Here is a 20,958-nt window from a genome sequence, read left to right on the forward strand (position 1 = left end):
GTAATAGAGGTAGTCTTTATATAGATTTTGTAAGTGTTTGCAAATGTAAACAGTAGGATTTTAAAAATAGAAATATAAGGCGTTGGATGTCTCAAAAAGACAAATATAGAAAATTAAGATTTTACTTTTGAACTGGATTACTGGGTTTTTATTTTCCATTATTTGTACTGTTAAGCAGTTCCTTCCCATTATGAGCAAAATTGTTGGCTAGAGAAAAAAATATTGCTTCCCTACAGCTTGCTAGCAATAGAAATAACAGGATATTTTGTACTTGCATATTGGCGTCACCAGTCAAGGAACCCCTCCAATGGAAGAAAGCTCTGAGGAGATGGGGAAAGGTGATGTGTTCATGAAGGTCAGGGAAGAACATAGATCATGACTGATGAGGGGTGTTGCAAAGAAATCTGACTTTTTCTCAACATAAATGGGACTGGAGGACATATGGACATATGTTGAGTGGACATATGTTGAGTGGATCAGCCAGCTAACTCAGTGGGTCAACCAGCTTTGTAAATGTTTGTCCCTGAATTAATCAGAAGAGTGCAAAATGTATTCCTGAGTTAGCCAGACCAGCATGGGGAATGTATACGTGGCTCAACACCACACTGAGTATAAAAAAAAAAAAAAACCAAAAAACTCTGAAGAGAGCAAAGGGTGAGCTGATTTCAACTCAAGTACTACTTTATGGGAACAGTGGACAGCCAGTGGCATTACATTGAGCATATAACAGAGACTGGTAATAAGGATCACATTTGTATTGTGATTCAGCTGAATGTTGCAATTGTACTCTGTAACTGTAATTCATAATTGCACTTTGTAACTATAATTTATCGTGATTTGAGTGTATTGCTACATCACTGTGCTAAATCAAAATTCCATGTAACTTAAAAAAAAAATAAAGTAAGTAAACTTTGTATTAAATATCAAACCCTACTTGTGCAATATCCAAAAGAGACCAGTCAGAGTTTATTGGACTTGGACAATTGGGTACCACATTTTAAAAAGTAATAAAGTAACCTTAATGAAAGAACAAAATACTTCTACAAGCTTAGGACACAATGACTGATGTCATTCTTCAAATAATTATCTTTTTTTTTTTTTTTTTTTCCTTCAAATTCCATCTATTTCTTTCACAAATCGATAAAATTCAATTACAGCAACTGCTATAAATGTCTTCCTCAAACTGTTAGTGCAGCTTGGTTACAGGAGCACTATCCTGATTGCAGTGAGAAGCATAACAAATGAACCAGTTCTCGAGCAAGTCAGTACCTAGTGACATACCACTACATTTGTACAAAAATTGACATTCCAGCAGAACTGGAAGGCAGCTGTGGTCCTGGTGAGTGCTCAGAGTGGAAAGGAGGAGCAGAGCATGGTATGACTTCTGTGGGAGTTTGAAGCTACTGCCTTGCATGGAGTAGCTGACTGGGGTACCTGCACTTCTCTAGGGCCCATTTCCCATATCTGTTGAGTTTCTGTCAGGCCAGGAGTTGTTTGTACAGAATAAGTCACCTGCAATGTGTATCTCTGTGTGCGTTGGGTGGTGGGGCACCTCTACAGATGGTGGCTATCAGGTCATTACAGTCAATAGTGCCCAGCTGTGAGTGGTCAGCATATCACCTTGAAGAGAGGCATCCAGTGGCATTTGAGATGCAGGAGGGAACTCAAGACATTTGCATGAGACTGTCAGATATGATGAAGGAATGACCAGGGCTGTTTGTCCTTCAAACAATATTGGATGTCTGTGTCAACAACTATAAGCCCTAGGTCCCTACCTCAGAGTAAGCTGAAATGCTCTAGAGTTTAGCGAGTGTATTTACCAACTTTTCATTATTTATAATGAAAGTTTAGACCCACAGCAATCAGGAACATATCCAATTTTTTTTTTTTATTTTTTTTTTTGTTCTTTTAAATTTTAGTGTTTTTTTTTTCTTCTGCAGCTGAGTCTTTCCCTGGAGCTTAATGGATACAGAAGGTACTGCTGATCAGCAGCTCCCAGTGTGGCAGCAACACCCAGGTCCCGCCAAGCTCAGGCAGGTGCAGTGCTGCAAGTTGCTTTGCTCTCTAGGCAAACAGAAAGGCAGTCAATCAAAATAATTTTCCTCTGTAGGACAAAGTGGTCCACAGAGTCTGCAGGGACTCATTTGATCAAGAGGGACTCATTTAATCACTTTTAAGAAATGTGTGTGGTTTTTGCCTCTGGCACTAGCTCCTGCTGAACACATCCAAGCACCCCAGTTGTATCTTTTGGCCAGTAAATGACACAGGGATGATGCTATTGGATTTTAAAAGGTGTCAGACAGGTGCAATATCCTTGGCCACCTGAGCTGAAGACCTACCTGTGGGAGCCATTCCCATGCCACTGGCCCCCTTGTGTAACAGATCCTGCAGATGGAATCAAACCTGCAGAAGCAGAGCTGGGGTGTGTGTTTTTAACCACTCCGGGACTTAATTTATCCAGCTGCACAATGGCTCTCAGAATACCTTCTTCTCAGAGGAAGCTGATTTAAACATAATGGTGTAACCCTAGGCACTGGAGACGTTCCAACTTGGAATACAACTTGTGGTAAGAAACATTAACAAATTGACCTACAGACTTTATTTGTCTTAGTTTATTTGTCTTGAGTGAAGTGTCTGCTGTTTCAGAGTTAGAAAGCACTCACCACGTTCACTCTCCAGTGCTATTTTGAGCACCAAACACAGGGGGTAAATCAAAACATGACACCTTTCAATTATCTGCGGTCACAAAAATCATGTTGAAGCTATATGGTTGGCACAATTTTTGTTTTCAAATAATTAGTACTTTAATGCTGGTTTGAGGTACTTCATTTCTACCACTTCTTCCATTCCTCTTTATTCATTTTTTTCTTTGGGGGAAAAAACAGCATGCTTATTCCAGTCTATGCTGTGCCTGTGAAAATTACCATCAGCCCAGCTAACTTTACCCGCACCCACAAGATGCCAGGATTGCAGAAATTTTGCAGTACTTATTGAAATCATAGCATTCAGCAGTTTTGTGGGTTTCAGTGTTTGCAAAATGTAACTTTTTTGTGCTTGCTTGTTTGCAGTGGGGTCAGCACAAGGTCTATGAACTACTGCTGACTACTTTTATCTCTATTTACATCTCTTCACAGTTTTTAGCTTTTTTTTTTTTTTCTTTTTTTTTTTTTTTTAATCTTTAAACTCGGACAGTGGCATCACTTGAGCCTGAGCAATAACTTGAATATCTTACATTGCCCAGGACTGGCAGACTTTGAAGTTGCCATATGTCCTTGCCAACTTCAAAATCTCCACTTCCTAGAAAAGGCTTTAGGCTCAATGCATTAAGGTAACAGAGAGCAAATTCAGGGTTCTGTACTTAGTTCTCAGCTCTGTCAAAGTTTTTTGTCTCCCCTTAAAGAAAAAATAATAATAATAGAAAAAAAAAAAACACTCACTACATCTGTGATGCTTTTTCTGAAAAGGGGGAATACTGCTGATTTTCACTGCTGCTTCAGTATGCTTGTTTGCACAGTGCTTCGTCAGTGTCTCTTCATTTTGTGTACAGGGAATAAAAAATAATCTGTGCCTCTATATGGGCGTCTTGCCACTAGTGCACTATAAATAGCAATAGAAATAAAATGTATAAGAAAACATATTAGATCATGTATATTTGCATGGCAAAGGCTCCCAAGGGAATCAACCAAAGGTGCAGAAAACACAATTCAGCAACTGTCCACTCACAGAAGACTCATTACACTTTCAGAAATCAATTTCTGTCTTACAATTTTTGTTTACTCTGTGCAACAAAATAATTACAGACTCCTCACATTTTTTTCATTTTGAATGTTTTCTACTCATATGCAGAATCTGTTCAAAACAGTGGGCTGTGGTTTTGCTTGTTTCATTGTCTTAAAATAGCTAAAGGCCCAGCTTTATGCATCTCTTCTTACACAAATCTAAAAAGATATATATATATATATTTTCAGAAATGTTACGTTTTTTTTTTTTTTCCAGTTAGCTAACCTATATTTATTAACGTAATCCTAAGTGTTTTACTTAGGAATAATTTGGGATTATTCTGTCATAAAGAACAATGGGCTAATCACATTTTTACAGTAGCAATTAGCTTCTAAGTTAAATTCTCTATTTCAGAAGCAAAGGTCCCAATGTCACAACTGATAAAGAGAAGTTGTATAAGAGTAAAACACTTTTTGTTAAACTTGGCAAAGTGCAATGATATACAAATTCTGGTAAACAATTATTTTCCCTTAGGTGCAAGAAAGCTAATTTCAGGGAATTTGGAAATCACAAGAATTTCAACTGCAGTTTAAAGTTTTTCATTTTATTTACAGATTTCTGAGATATGTTTGGTACTGTTCTGCAGAACAGTGATGCTCACAACTTCACAAAGATTCAGGAAATAGTTCCTAATACTGTTTGAGTAAAAAAATGAGCTTTTTCACAGTCAGCTACACTGATTTTTATCTGTTTCCTGTTTTGTCAACAAGGCAACATCAATTGCAGGGTGCACAGAAAGTGTGTACCAATGTCTACCAGAAAACTGCTTGAGGACTTCCATGCCAGAATAGCCTCCACAAAAGAGGAGAGTGAATTCAGATGGAACAGGATCTCTACTTGCCATCCACACTCACGGGCACACGTTGTGATACAAGTCTTAGCAGCAGCTAAGGTCAGAATGACCCTGGGGAGATGGTAGTCATGAATAAACCTTCAAGCATTGTAATGCCTATGTATGTCATAATACCAGATTCATCCTATTTTCTACCTCGTAACTCAAAATCACATATTTCTGACATTGCAGGCACACAGATTCATTGCATGCCTATAGCTGTTAGATTGCCTCTCTTAGAGCAGTAACTGTCTCATTGATCTACAGCTGTGCTCCCCTCCTGAAGTAAATTAAATTCATGTTTTTAAGGAAGACATTGTATGAACTAATCACTTTACATGACCTGCTTTACTACTTTACTATTCAAACCTATTTCCTGATATTTAAACATTTCTGATTTTTTTCTCAAGCTGTACATTAGTTTGAAAGATAGACAGGAAGTCACTTTAAGGATCCCTGAAACAAAATTGTTTTTAATGCTTTAGAGTTATATTTCTTTACAGAAACAAGGAAATGTGGTGTCCTATTATAAACTCCATGATGTTATTTCTCATCAGCCAAAGCAGCATTTTTTAAAAATCTAAGTGCCTCTGTGTAACTACTGAAAAGTTGCAGAATTTGCTTAAAAATTTGTAAAACTCTTCTACTTTTTACCAAATAGTAGAATAGTAGCAATCACTCCAGCAGAGAGGAGAAATAAGCCGGTGTAAATTATTGCAAAATAATCAAAAAGTGCTGTTTTCTTCTGCCCACTTATTCCCACAACCCATGTAAATATTCTGAGACCGTGTTTATGTGAAGATACTGTTTCAGAGACCTCAGTGGGACAACAGATGCCTAAACCACAGCGATGGGGAGGAAAGAAAAAGTAGTTGTCTAAGCATGTTTACTTTCAGTGACAAGGAAGTTCTAACTTGTCCCTAAGTGGTGACTCACGGGGTAGGACTATAAAAGTAAAGGTAACTGCTCTCGAAAACATCAGGGCTTCAGACTTCACAAATCCAACATGATGCAGTCAAGACTTTCAGCTTTTTTCTTTTTCTTGTTGGGTTTGTCATTTTGTCTGACAATCCCTATTCCTCTTGAAGACAGCCATGAATTCACAGAGGAAGACCTTCAGTTTGCAGAGGTACAGTATAAAATAATTAAATTGCATTTTTTAGAAATACTTTTGTAGTTATAGCTGTTTGGAAATCAGGCTTATTACTTTTTTTTTTTTTTTTTTTTTTTTTTTCCTTTCTCAGCGCTACCTCAGGACTCACTATGATCTCCATCTGAATCCCACTGGCATAATGAAGAAGAGTGCCAACACAGTGGCATCTAAACTACGAGAAATGCAGGCTTTTTTTGGCTTGGAGGTGACAGGAAAATTAGATGAAGAAACATATGAGCTCATGCAGAAACCAAGATGTGGTGTCCCAGATGTGGGAGAATATAACTTTTTCCCTAGAAAACTCAAGTGGTCAAAAACAAATTTGACATACAGGTAAATGCATGGAATTTTGAATGTTATTACTGTTCCTTCTTTCCATGTAGCTTATTCCATAGGTTGCTCAGTACATGAAATCGATGGGAGACGAGTGTATTCAAGTCACTCACTACACCACATCCTCAGGCAGTTGGCCCTGGGTATCAGATTCCAAATATGAAATCACTGAACTCTTTCAGAGATACCAGTCCAGTATCTGGTAATAATTACTTTAATACCGGTGATTCAAGACTACAGAAAGTTCTTTGGGTCATGTTTGTTCCTCCAGGAAGTGAGAGTCCTGAGATACTTTATATGGCACTAAAATAGTTTTAACTAAGTGATATGGTTTGACTTGATGCCAATCTGTCACTTTCTAAATCCTCTGGTGCATATAAAATTTATTATAGAAAGCTGTTGGTTCATTTCATGTCTCTGAATAACTGCAATGGAAATGGATAGTTTTATTTCTTGTAGTAATATATGCAGCTGCCCAGCTCTTTGGTTTTAGATAAGAACTGAGGGAAGAAACAAGCAAAACTTTTTAATAAGGTGTACAGTCAGATAAAAGTGTATTACACAGTTGCTTCAATCTACACAATTTAACTGGAGATATTAATCTGCTTGATAGAATTATGAATTACACTTCAGATCTGAGACGTGCGGAAGTAGACAGAGCTTTCAAAAAAGCATTCAAAGTTTGGTCTGATGTGACACCACTTAACTTCACCAGAATACGAAGTGGCATAGCTGATATCATGATCTCCTTTGGTACTAAAGGTAACATAGAACCAATTCTTTTTACATTATAGTTATATTGCTGCCAATTTAATAAGATGCAATATAATTTATTTCATTGGTTTGAATGTTTTTTTATAGAACATGGTGACTTTTACCCCTTTGATGGACCCTCTGGATTACTGGCTCATGCCTTCCCCCCTGGTCCAGACTACGGAGGAGATGCCCATTTTGATGATGATGAAACTTGGTCAGATGATTCTAGAGGTAACAGAGGTTCCTGAGATTATTTCTGACAGCGATAGATGGATAATTTCCACCTTTTGATGTTTGTAAATGGTTTGTTTTGTCTGTTTACTGGTTTTTAGTCAATATGTTCACTGTCTATTCATAGGAAGCTGGGTTTAATCCCCAGTCATAAGTGGGAGTGTAGCATACACCTACAATAAAATTTAAGATGTACAAATCATAAGTGGAGTGGTTTAAAACAAACAAAAAAACAAACAAACAAACAAAAAAACGTACAAATGTACAAGCTATTCTGTCAGCTAGGCATTTCACTCTGCTCAAAGGCAGCTAGTCTGGAATGATCTTACTAAAAAGTACAGAAAAAGCATATATTTAGCTCAGCCGAAATTCAGCTGCTTGTATCTGATTTGAAAATCCTTCATCTTGCCTATTCAGGAGAGAGCTTTGAGCTTTAATAAAACAACCCCCCCCCCCCCCCCCCCCCCCCTTTTTTTTTTTTTCCATAGTGTTATTTCACCTTCCTGGCATCAAAGCTAATTGATGCAGTACCAAAACCAACACAGGCTCTCCATTGGAGGTGAATTCCCAACAAAAATTTTCTTGATTTTAGTGGGACTAAGACTTTACTGTAGATCTTCCCAGTGTTGCTAAGAAATTTCAAGGAACCTAAAGCTGCCCACAGAGCACCATTGTCAAATAAGATTTAGCTTGAAGAACAGCTATGAGATAGCCAACTGCTTGAGCCCTTATTAAAACAATAAGTCACTGGAAAAAGACAAACAATTATACATCACTTTTCCATTTCTCCAGTTATCTCCTTCATTATCCCACGTTAAAGCACAGTGGTAATGTTAATTGAGTGAAGTCCACTTTGGTTATCCAGGGTTATAAATTTACTTTCATTGTGGTTTGTTGTAGGGTATAACTTGTTTCTTGTTGCTGCCCATGAATTTGGTCATTCACTGGGACTTGAACACTCCAGAGACCCTGGAGCTCTGATGTTTCCAATTTACACATATACTGGAAAAACTGGTTTTGTGCTTCCTGATGATGATGTGCAAGGGATCCAAGAGCTCTATGGTAAGTCTGTATAATATATATATTTCTGGTGTCATTATAACCTGTTACAGATGCACTGCACTGTTTCTAAAGAGCTGCAGATTCTCACTAGCAACAGTAATGACTGATTAAGTCCTAGTCACTGAATTCTTGGCAACGAATCTTTAGGAACAGAATTCTTTAGGAGCAGAAGATGCTCAGATTTAATAGTTCAGACGGAAAAGAAATAAAATTGAAGTAACTTTGCAGTGGACTGCTGATAGCTCCTTCATGTGGTGAGGGGCTCATAGATTCTTTTGACCTTTTTACCTCATAAGAGAAGGTGAAATGAGGAGTAGTAGAAGGAGAAACTAATCATTTTTCAATGTTCCATCATGTAAAGAATAAAACTTGCAGGGGACCTTCAAAACTTAGGATAAAGAAGGAAGCAAGTCCGTTTAATATCTTTGCAGCGTGGCTGAACTACAAAGTCCATTAACGTATTTGGCTAAAGGAGAGAAGGAGAAAACTGTTTTCCCCAGTATAAATGGTTTGTCCATTATGCTTGTGTTCATCACAATTTTTTGGAACTCTTCCACATCCTATTATGATCCAGGAAAAGGGAAAGAAAGTTGTTAAACATATCATACTGCATGGTTCCAGGTGCTGGAGGCAGAGATCCAAACCCAAAACATCCTAAAACACCAGAGAAATGTGATCCAGAATTATCAATTGATGCAATAACAGAACTTCGTGGAGAAATGCTGGTTTTCAAGGACAGGTAACCAGATTGCAACCGGATTGTTGGTACTTGATAAAATTTGAGCCAGAGAAAGAGCCATTTCAGTTTTTCACTAAAGATTTTAATAAACATAAAGTAAAAAAAAAAAAAAATAATAATAATAAATAAAAAATCCCAAATCTACACAGATGCCTATAAGAAGTTACATCATATCTTTTTAGGCAGGATTTATAATGCAGTTACAGACTTGACTGCCCAATGATGTGAAGTGAAGATGATGCAGCTGAAAGCTGACCCCATTTTTACAGATTTTTCCTTTCAAAGGGCTTTCTTCAATATACAAAAAATTACTAACATTTCTTTGAATGAAGTTGTACTTTCAAGATTCACCTTTGTCTTTTGAAATGATAACAATACATGAATGACAGAATTGGTCTGCAGTTTGATGACTTAGGAAAGTCTTACCAGGGCCTCTACGTATTGAAAATTGTATGTTGTGAAAAATGTCATTCTCCATTAATTCATTTTTAGTATAGATCAATGAGGATACTGCTATTTTTTAGTCTGACACTAAAAATGCAATATTTTCTTTTTCTGAACTAGGTTTTTCTGGCGACTGCACCCTCAGATGGTTGATGCAGAGCTGGTTTTAATTAAATCATTTTGGCCAGAGCTTCCAAATAAAATAGATGCAGCTTATGAAAACCCCATTAAAGATCTTGTCTTCATGTTTAAAGGTGAGTTTTTTATATTACTGTATGTAGAAAATATATATATATATATATGTCAAGTTCAGTAAGTGATCAAGAGGTAATCTATGGAAGAACATAACATTCTGTCTACCTTGTTCAAAAGACAACCTGTGAATGGTGGCTTCACCCCCTGCAAACTTACACAACCTTCAGTAAGTTAGGGCATGTACACTTAAGATGAGATGCCTAGGATTAAATTTAGCATAAATAGTTTAATACACACACAGTACTTGGCCTAAGAATCTGTTAGTTTTATCAAAATAAGGACCCTGGCACCCTCATTTTATCCTTCTCTCAAAGCTGAGCCTTTTTACAAAAGACTAATACATACTTTGCTCTTATTTTCAGGAAAGAAAGTCTGGGCTATGAATGGCTATGACATAGTTGAAGGCTTTCCTAAAAAGATATATGAAATGGGATTCCCGAAAGAAATGAAAAGAATAGATGCAGTTGTCCATATTAAAGACACTGGAAAGACTCTCTTTTTTACTGGAAATAAGTACTGGAGGTAAGCTGCAGACAGAGTGGTGTTTCTTTCCCACATCTTTGGTCATAATTTGTCCATAAGATTCAAAAGATCAGCAGGTGGTTTCAAATCAGGCACTTCATTGTGGCTCAGATGTTGCCAGTCTGTGATTTTCATGGGTGCAACAGCTGTGTAGAATAGAAGTCTTGCATGCACATTCATAGTATAAATACTCAGTGACAGCCTGTAAAGCTAAAAGAGTAAAAGAAACGAGAGAACAAATTGCCCTTATGCAGGAAGGTCTGGATGTCTCCTAGACAAAATTATTATCATGCTTCTTAGAGTCACTTTTATGGCACAAGCTGGATATTAGTGCTGGTCTGTGAGAGCAAGAAATCTATCTTACTCTAGGATGGCTGTTTTTGCTGGCCAGAAGTGGGGCTGACAGCCAGGTCTTTTGCATAATCAAGAAAGATGTCACCATCTCTTCCCAGAACCTGTGTGTCAAGCAGGCTTAGGGTAGGCTTGCAGTGCTGATATATCCAAGTACAATAATTTCCCTATAATAGGTAGCTTATATACTTCTGAAAACGTAGCTTTACTGGTTTTGTGATTATTGGGATTGTACTTCTGGTGTAAGGGTGCCCTGGTTATTACACTGAGTTTCATTAGTGCACTAGACATAAGGTACCGAATGGCTGCTGGCTACTCTTGATGTGGGTAACTTCAAAGCATACAAAGGGCACAGACCAAATCCCCAGGCTGTCTAAATTCTCTAAATTTTTATTTTCTTTTATGTTTAATGTAGTTATGATGAAGAGACAGAGGTGATGGAAACAGGCTACCCCAGGCTGATAGAGGAAGAATTTGCAGGAATTGGTGATCGCGTGGATGCAGTCTATCACAGAAATGGTATATAGTCCAATTCACAAAGCTTAATTACAATTAGTTTTGGCTGAAACTTGAGATTAATGACCTGTGGGAAATTCTGTCATTTGTAATTTTGATTGATTAATTGATGTATTTATTTATCTATTTTGACATCAGCACTTCTGTTCTTGCCTGAATCAGTCTTCTGATCTCAGTTGCTCTCTGGCAAAGATGCTCTTATAAACTGTGGAGACATGTATTTGAGAATTCAAAGGAGACCTTGCTCAGGGAACCTAAAGGGATATGCACAATACAGATGCATTATAATGTGTCTATTTCTTCAAATCCAGATCATTCATAGCCAATTTTTCCAGGAGTGTTTCCAAGTTGGAGACTTAAAACCAGGGTTTGCCTGTTAATGTTTTCCTAAGAAAATGTTGTATAATAATAACATGCAGAGACTGACACTAGGTTAAATTATTATTTATTTTAAAACACCGGTCCAGATCATGCAAATAGAATGAGGACTCTCAAAAAATTAGCTCAATATTTTAAATATTTAAATATTGCATTTTTACTAAAATATTGCAAGAGTTATTAAACATTAAGACAAAACAGGTGATTTTATTTTGAAGGAAAATTTTAATATAACAGATTTTTCAGGGTTAATTCATATTAATTTTCTTTCTCTTTAGGCTACCTCTACCTCTTCAATGGATCTTTGCAGTTTGAATACAGCATCTGGAGCAAAAGAATTGTCCGTGTCCTGCACACTAACTCCATATTTTGGTGCTGATTACAGTTGAATGAAATGTTACAGGCTGCAGAGCAGCTTGTAGTACATGGAAGCAATAATACAGGCATATAAGTTTTTTAGAGGAAAGCAAGGTTCTGTGAACATGCACTGGATACCTACAAACAAATGTATAGTGTATATATGGAACTCTATAGCTGTATGTCAGTCTGGAACTGAATTAACTTAATAGGAAAGGAGAAGAAATGATAAGCATTTCAAGGGGCATTACACCATTTAAAGTTTGTGCCTCATTAAAGTGAGATGCTGGATACATCCTCCATGATCATAAGCACTACTAATTTCCAGTAATCTGTGCATGTCTAGCATCTTCTCAGAATCTTCTAGCATTTCTGAAGACATGGAGTTAACAATTCCTGGAGTGTTTCATTTTAAAACTAACCCTCCAGCTCTTTGTAAAATTATTTTTAAAGTACTAGGGATTCAGACATGTAATGAATGAGTCAGGACTGCATGTTGATGCCCTGATCAACATAACACTAGCTTGCAACACTAAAGTTAGAAAATTCAAAGCTATTTGAATGTATCACAATTTGAATGGGAACATCCCCCTAGAAAAAGATGCCTATATGATATTTGGAAGAAGCTGCAGGTATAGAAATAGCGAGGTGTTGTCTCAAAGCAGACCGAAAAGCAGGAAAAGGGAATAGTATTCCCTACAGAAATCATCAGTTAGTATGGCACTGGGTAAAACAGAAAGTTGTGATACCAAGAGAATCACACAGGTTGAAACCTTTCATGAATCTACATCTGATAACACAGCCCATGCTTTCAGCTGGTGAGAACTGAGGTAGTTAAAGTGATATTTATGGAAGTTATGCCTATCTGTGCTAGGAGAGAACCTGAACATTCAAATTAAAATATTCAAAATAATACTGAAAGGGTGTCAGACATGAAAAATGTACTGATGTAACAATTGTAGCATGTACCAAAAATGTACCAAATGTAGCAATTGTTTCAGTACCATGTAAGTTTTGGGAGGGTTTTGTTTTTTTCAATGTAAATGATGTGGGACTGTGATTATTTGTCAGTTTAAAAAGTAGTATTAAAGAAACTGGAAGAATAAAATTAAATTGTGAAAGGATTTCAGTTAAGATATCCTACACTGTATGTTATAAAAGCAAGACAGACTTATTGGATAAAAGAAATCAGGAAGCTTAACCTGTGCATTTTATTCATTAAATTTTTTTGCTTCTTCTTAAAACTCTGTTGTTTTTTACTTGTGATTTTTTTAAAAGGAAAATTGATTTTAAAGAAGAGGAGCAGAGAAAAAAAAAAAAAAAAAAAAAAGAGAGAGAAAATACAAAAGAACCACTGAATTTACAGAATAAAAACTAAGTTGAAATTAGTCCTTATCATTAGAGAAAATAGCACAAATGATAAAGAAATACTAGGAAAATCAGTTCCACACTAGCTTGAAGTCTAAACTTTAATAACTAATTCAATCTAACTACCTTGTCCTCTTCTTCCTCTTTAAAACTAACCCCCAAATCAGTCAATCATCCAGCCCACCAAACAAAGCCCACCAATGTTGAATGTTTTTAAATAGGTATAAATTGCCAAGTTTACCAAGCAACAGCCGGAGAGTTTAATTCTGTAATTTATATCACATAAATCACAGAATGAAAGAATGGCTTGGGTCAGAAGGAACTTTTAAGACCATCTGGTTCCAACACCCCTGCCATGGGCAGGGACACCTCCCACCAGACCAGGTTGCTCAAAGCCCCATCCAGCCTGGCCTTGAACACCTCCAGGGATGGGGCATCCACAGCTTCTCTGGGCAACCTGTGCCAGTGTCTCACCACCCTCTGAGTGAAGAATCTCCTCCTAACCTCTAACCTAAATATCCCCTCTTTTAGTTTAAAACCATCCCTCCTTGCCCTAACAATGCCTGCCCAAGCAAAAAGTTGCTCCCCTTTAAGTATTAAAAAGATGCAATGAGGTCACCCCAGGGCCTTCTCTTCTTCAAGCTGAACAACCTCAGCTCTTTCAGCCTTTCTTCATAGGAGAGAGCTCCATGATCTGATGAGGAAGCTTAACAGAATTAGTGGTCTTTTCTGACTGCAAAACTGTGAATTAATCAATGCCATGCCTGAAAATATTTAAAGGAAATATATGTAAATAGATTTGGAGAAAAAATTTACAAAAACTTAAAATAAAATCCTGTTATATGACATAATATTGATAAAGCTGATAGAAAAAAAAAAAAAAAGTCAGCAAAATTCACTGTGCATAATAAACAGAAAATCATTCACTTATACATCAAAAACATTTTTGATAGAGATCATTTGACTGAATAATATTTGACATTGGATTGCAGTTTAGTTTGCAGTTTCATTGCAGTCTGCAGTGAAATAAGGATCTGGATGTGTAACCTTAGTCCTTTTTTATTATAAAGACTTGGTGGAAAATTGTGTTAAAATAGTAAAGAGGGACAACTTGATTCTGACTGCTCTGAGCTTCAGAGGTCTGACATGAGCCTCATTTGAGCAGGGAATGCAAAACACACAGGGAAGCAAGGAGACATTGATTACTATCAATCATATCTACGTAAATTTCTGAACATTTGGCAGCAGTAAAAGATACTACTTAGGAAGCTGGAACTTCCAGAGACTTCAGCATGATCATATCCAGCTGCTCCCCAGCCCAAACAGTCAGATTCCTGTTTGCTGCTTGGCTGACTGGAAGCAGTCTTCGGAACCAGTCCAAACAGAGCTCCAGCTCATGCATCTGCATCCCAGTGAGAGACACACAGCCCTGTGGTTAGCTCTACCTCAGATGAGAAAAATACCAGTCTGTCAGTTCCTGGCATTTTGTTAAGAAAAATAATAACAATAAGAATAAAAGGAAAACAAAAATGCTTGTGCCGTGGAAGTGGAAGGCTGAGGTCAGAGCCAGATGGGCCCTGACACTGTGCAGTCAGCCAGAAAGGAAAACTCTCCATGGGACTTGGTGCCTTTGGACCTGCTGCGATCTCATGAGAAAAACATTGCACAAGTCCATGGTGAGAGGACTGAATGCACACTGATGAGATGCCATGGTCTTAAGGGGTATTGAAAAGAATTGAGTCCCTTACTTGAGAACTTGACTGAACTCTCTGCATTACCTCAGCTGTTGTGAGTGAGGAAAAGACCACAAGAAGCTGAGATAGCTGAGTCTTGGACTGTAAAACAAGCAGAATTAATAGCTTCCCACCAGATTTCCAGTTTTATGTGGAACTACACAAATCCACCTAATATCACAGGGACAGTTGTTAATTAATGTGCCTTTTATTCTGGTCCCATTTCTGCTAAGAATGATCATATGGAGCGGGAGAAAGGGTAATGAAGAGAATGGAACCTGTCAGATGCTCCTCAGGACCAGTTTCTGTGCTGGTTAGGTGACCCTGAAGAAGTAGGACTGAGAGGATGTCTCTCAGAAGAGAAACAAAAGTGAGCAAACGTCATTTAAACTTTTCAAAGTGAGAAACTAGGCATCTGCCCACTAAATTAAATAATGCATTGGAAAGGCAACAAACACTGTAAGAGCTACTAGCTGAGAAACTGGAGAAGAAATTCAATTTTAGTGTGAAAATGTTTTCTTTTTATATAATCTCCAGAAACCTGTTTCAAGGACACTAGGTGGCAGTGATAACTTTGTTCTCTAGCGGACCAGCCCAGAAACCCTCAGCCACAGGGGGCAGACCAAAAATAATACCTTGGGCGAGGGAGCTGCAGCTAATCATGGCAAATTCTTAGAGTAGATGAAGTTACCAAACAAACAACACCAAAAAGTAGAATTAAATGCTTATATTGTGTTGAAATGTGGATCTCTGAGGAATAAGGACACTAAAATGTTTAGGAAACTTATAGATATTATCCTCTGAAATAATCTGTAGCCATATCATCAGTCAGAACAGTTATGGGGTTTGGATGGAACAATGTACCATTTCATTTGTTTTGCTCAGCCTGATTTATAAGAAGGTCTGGACCGCAATCTTCAATCTTCTAAATGAAAAGAACTGCATATTTATTTATTTATTTATTTTTATTATTATTTTTTTTCTGTCTGTCCTGATGGAGATGTTTCCTCTTCACACAAATACAATTAAACATCACTCTCTGGAAGACTGACTGCCCACTGATTAGAAATCTTAAGGACCAAGCTCTCATGTCAATCATCATTCTTGGTTTTGTACAAAGTAGCATGCCTACAGCTATGGTGTGTCCAGTGGGGGCGGGGGGGGGGGGGGGGGAGGGGGGTTGATTCTCCTTTGATTCTCCTGTTTCTGGGGGAAAACAGCATTTCCAGATAAGACCTCACCAGTTCTCTCCAATATAGTGTAGGGTGTTCAAAGCTCACAGAGACTGCCTTCTAGACTGGGATGTTCCCCGTTCCCACCCAACACAGTTCTGTAGTTGGCACATCCTTTTTACTCACAGACTTTCAATTACATACTATGGTATGAATTTCCAGCCAGTGCTGCTTCAGGAGTATTTCTGGCACTAGCTGTGGCTGCCTCTATGATATCCTACACCACTGTCTCCTGTGCATTGTGCTATGGAGTGTGGTGTCTGACCCTCCCTGTCTTCCCCACAATTAAAGGATGAGGGAGAATTTTCCTCTAAGAAATATCTTTTCAGGCAGCAGAGACCCAGGTACTGCTTTCTTATTTACATGTTACATAATAAATATCCTGCTGGCATAGTAACAAAGTGTGATATAGTTCTGTGTGTATCTGAGTGAGCCACTCAAGTTATATCTTTACTTTTTGAATGAACTACACTGGAGTCCTACTGTGAAGTGATAGGATTGGCTTATGGAATAGTGTCCTCAGAATGGTCATGTCCATACTGTGTAGTCTCTGCTGGACCTCACATGGTCCTGTTCTGCTCTTAAAAGAAGAAGTCCTTTTTATATCTGCATGAGTTGTGTCATCTGATATATTCTAGAAGACTATATGTCTTCACAGGAAATAAATGACCTTAAGAGTCTACATTGCTCAGAGAAACCTGGGGTAGTTTGTCAGGAACTGAATGGGTCAGAAGTGTTTGGAGTTCACAGTGTCCTTCCTACATATCTACCTAATAAGTGTACTTTCCAGACTTGGCTTAGGTTGTCAACAAAGTTATGTCCCCCTCTACACCCCATTCTGAGACAGTAAATAGTTTGGGAACTGTAAATGTCTGCTACACAAGAACAGCACTAACCTAGCAAGTACCAGGGACAGCGAGTACAGTTCGACAGAGGGCTTTATTTTGGGGAGTACCTTTTACATGTGCTGTTCCTTGTTGTCCCCTGTCTTGTGTTAACAACCCACAGTCTCAGGCAGGAAGGACACAGTTCACTGTAGTTTTGGCAAGTGGATTCTATTGAGTTGGTGGAGGAATCAAGATAATTTAGACAGGCCCCAGCAGTAAATGCATACCACTCATATACATTAAATGCACATTTCCAGGGTGTTTCCAGGCAGATCAGGAGATAAAGATCTTCTTGACCACGGTCCTTGCTGCTGGCAAGGATATGGAGGTGCAGGAAGATCAATTACTTAGGTGGCCAACTGAGGATTACTCATTACTCACACAAAGTGCAGAAGTATTGTAACATTATTGATACAGTTTTGTTATTGTCAGGGTTGAAATGAATATCATTTGATGCATGTTATTGCATTATGACTACTGATTCAGGAAAGGACTTAGCTCCAAAACTTTTCTCTCACACCAGTCAGAGAATTGTCTTTTCATAGACATTCACGACTGGCTGTGACTCTGGGTGTTCTTGGTCTCTGTTAATTCTGTCCTGCATAGTACCTGCAGAGTACCTGCAGAAGTCTTCAGACATGTTGTGAAGCCTTGGTCACACTGTACTGAGGAGGAGACATTGCCACTCACGAAAGCCAAGCCTGAGAAATTTGAAACCAGATATGTAACCCTATGCAGGCCTGCAGGTTCTGATACAGCATGTCTTGGCCATAGAAAGCTGGTAATTCATAAATATTACTCCCAGTCCAAATCACCTGTTCTTTAGCTATAGTACAAGGGTGGATGGTGACCAATGAATCATGCAGAGCTGCATGATGGGGTCAAAGATATCAGTGATGAAGAGAAGCTGGGGTAAGACAAATGCCAAAAACAATTTGGTCATGGCAATAGAATGCCATGATTGAGGGCACCCTAAGCAGACTGCAGTGCTGTTACCCCTGGACAATCAGATGATTCCTGCAGTTCCACAGGGAACTGCCCAATGAAGTGACTCACTGGGGCTGTGAGGATGTGGCCAAGAATCCAAAATAACCAAACTGTTTCCTTGGTAAAATGTATGGTACCCTTCCAGCTACATGCTTTTATCTATTAGTCTCAGTCTATTGCTTTAGACCCTGCAGTCAAAGTCATAAAGACAATCTTTATTTTTATGGTTCTGACAGAACCTAGACACAAGGTAGTGAATTAGTTTGTGTCCCAAAGAATTCCATTGCAGAAACTTAGCTGATGGCTTGACAGGGTGCTAACACCTTTAGGCTTTAACTGGGCCATTGGACACTCTAAGAAGCTCAGCTGGATGCTCAGTTTTAGTCCGTCCATGGTTTTAGTACTGGGAGATTTAATCCACGTCTCCTGGGACACCCATGACAAAGCGAGAAAATCAATGTGCATTTCTTGGCAATACGCTGGTGTCCTTTCATGGCAGTGCACTTTTCCTACTTCACTAAAGTTTTCAGTTTTCAATTTCCAACTATAAGTGAGTCCAGCTGCAATTTCCTGGAATCCTCTGTGGAATTTTTCTCATGGAACATTTGTGTGTGTCACACTAATCATTTTTGCAAAATGTTTTATTTACATAATGCTTTGTGAATATTTTTGTAATTTCAGTGTGTAAGTTCTACTCCAAAATCATAGAATCATTAGGGTTGGAAAAGACCTTCAAGATCGTCTGATGGTCCAACCATCACAACACTACCAATGGCACCCACTAAACCCTAAGCATCATGTCCAACCTTTCCTTGAACACCCCCAGGGACAAAGGGAAAGCTTCAATATGATCATCAATCAAAAAATTAGCTTGCTTATGAGAATAGAGGTAAATTCCAAATTAAGAGAAACAACATTAAATGAGGCTGTAATATGCAGCACAGAAGTGTCCTGTGTGAAGTTTTATTGGAAATCCTGGTGCAAATTCACTTCATCCATGAGGAAATGATGGGATCTCAGTATGTTTGGGAAATCAAATGCAACCAGCTCTATCTACAGGGATAGTAAAAAATGAAATGACAGGGTAATAATATAACAGGGAGAGGTGCAACTTCTGCAGGTATAAAATCCAGAGGGACCTTGACAGGCTTGAGAGGTGGGCCCATGCAAACCTCAAGAAGGTTAACAAGACCAAATACAGGGTTCTGAAGCTCGGTTGGGGCAATCTTAAACATGAATACAGGCTGGGTGGAGAATGGATTGAGGGAAGCCCTAAGGAGAAGGACCTGGGGATGCTGGTGGATAAGAAGCTCATCATGAGCAGACAATGTGCTTTTGCAGCCCAGAAAGCCAGCTGTATCCTAGGCTGTAACAAAAGCAGCATGGCCAGCAGGGTTAAGGTTGTGATTCTCCCTCTCTTCTCCCATGAGTATTGTATGAGCTCTGGGGCCCCTAACATAAGAAGGAAATGGACCTGTTGGAGCAAGTCCGGAGGAGGGCCACAAAAATGATCAGAAGGCAGGAACACCTCTCTTATCAAAGCAGGCTAAGAGACCTGGGGTTGTTCAGCCGGGAGAAGAGAAAGCTCCAGGGAGACCTTATAGCAGCCTCCCAGTACCTAAAGAAGGCCTAGAGGAAAGATGGACAGAGACTCTTTATCATGAATTGTTCGTATAAGACAAAGAGTAATGTTTTAAAACTAAAAGAGATTTAGGCTACATATTAGGAAGAAATTCTTTACTATGAGGGTGGTGAGGTGGGCACAGGTTGCCCAGAGAAGCTGTGGATGCCCCATCCCTGGAGGTGTTCAAGGCCAGGCTGGATGGGGCTTTGAGCAACCTGGTCTGGTGGGAGGTGTCCCTGCCCATGGCAGGGGTGTTGGAACCAGATGGTCTTCAAGGTCCCTTCTAACCCAAACTATTCTATGATTTTATGATTTTTTGATTCTATGATTAATAGTAGGATCACAATGTGGTGGGAAACACAAAGGAAGTGATAACACTAGTTATGTACAATTACTTAACCTCTAAAGCTGCTATGAGCATCTAAAGTGTGAGAATGAAGAAATAAAGAATTGCTAAAGAGATTTGCTAGGATTTGAACCAAAATTCAATTAAGGTAACAGAATTCTCATCACTGATTTCAGTTCACTTTGGTTCAGGAAGCAATTGCCCAGAAAACAGCTGCTTTGCAAGCTCTGTTCTGTAGACTTATTCCTTCTGCACAAGCAGTCTCAAGAATAATAATTTATATAAAATGTTAACATAAGTGAGTTTTGTTGGATGAGTACCTGGCTCTGGTGCCATTCAAATATTTCTACCAGATGAAAGCAGAAACCCTTTGGCAGATTTCTACTGGGTGCCAGGCAGGAAGCACTCAGCTCAGGGCTTCACGTTCGGGAATTTTCCCAAATTATGTTCATGGGACTTAGAGTATGAGTTACACACTATGAAACTGAGTCACTTGATGCGCAGAGTAAATATCGGATGTGGGCTTACTGCCCCTGCTTGAGGCTGCACTAGCGTCAATTCCAGAGGGAAAATACTTGTAGAAAGCTCAGGCTCACATACACACACACTACTGTGCATGTAGCCTTAAATAAACACTGGAAATGTTATTTTTCATGGAGACTCTTGCTCCTTTCACAGCTCTCTGCATTGGATTTTTCATGGCACTCCAAGGAATGACTTGCATAATGTTGTTGCGTGTTTAAAATGTGAAGTTTCTCCTTGGATCTAATGATTCCAGTTGCAGAACATCAGAATTACTCAGCCGTCCAAATCAGATGCCCTTTCTGATGATCCTATTTCTCTCTGTCCTTAATGGAAGTGAGGACTAAACAAAATGCCATCATGGACTATTTCAAGAGCTGCTGCTCAGAAGAAAAATATCTACTCTGATCCTGTTTGTTTATTTTTTCACTACTTTTCTTTAGTCCTGTCTTGCATAGATACAGATGTTCTTAATATCAGTATTCTCACTTGGATCTCAGATTTAAAATAATACAGTGAGCCCCAGAGTTGTTTCTTTTTTATGTACTCT

At 38.5% G+C, this 20,958-nt stretch overlaps 1 protein-coding gene across 1 annotated transcript; it reads left to right on the forward strand.

Annotated features, from left to right (window-relative positions):
- Positions 1-5,580: 5,580 nt before the first annotated feature.
- LOC118167929 (collagenase 3-like) lies at positions 5,581-12,953 on the forward strand. Its single transcript, XM_035327923.1, has 10 exons — positions 5,581-5,741; positions 5,857-6,098; positions 6,712-6,860; positions 6,960-7,085; positions 7,986-8,147; positions 8,769-8,886; positions 9,451-9,584; positions 9,948-10,107; positions 10,874-10,977; positions 11,631-12,953. The coding sequence occupies exons 1-10, from the start codon at positions 5,619-5,621 to the stop codon at positions 11,729-11,731; spliced, it is 1,419 nt and encodes a 472-aa protein (XP_035183814.1). The 5' UTR covers positions 5,581-5,618; the 3' UTR covers positions 11,732-12,953.
- Positions 12,954-20,958: the final 8,005 nt, after the last annotated feature.

This window comes from Oxyura jamaicensis, chromosome 1, assembly GCF_011077185.1.
Source record: "Oxyura jamaicensis isolate SHBP4307 breed ruddy duck chromosome 1, BPBGC_Ojam_1.0, whole genome shotgun sequence".
Taxonomy (NCBI): Eukaryota; Metazoa; Chordata; class Aves; order Anseriformes; family Anatidae; genus Oxyura; species Oxyura jamaicensis.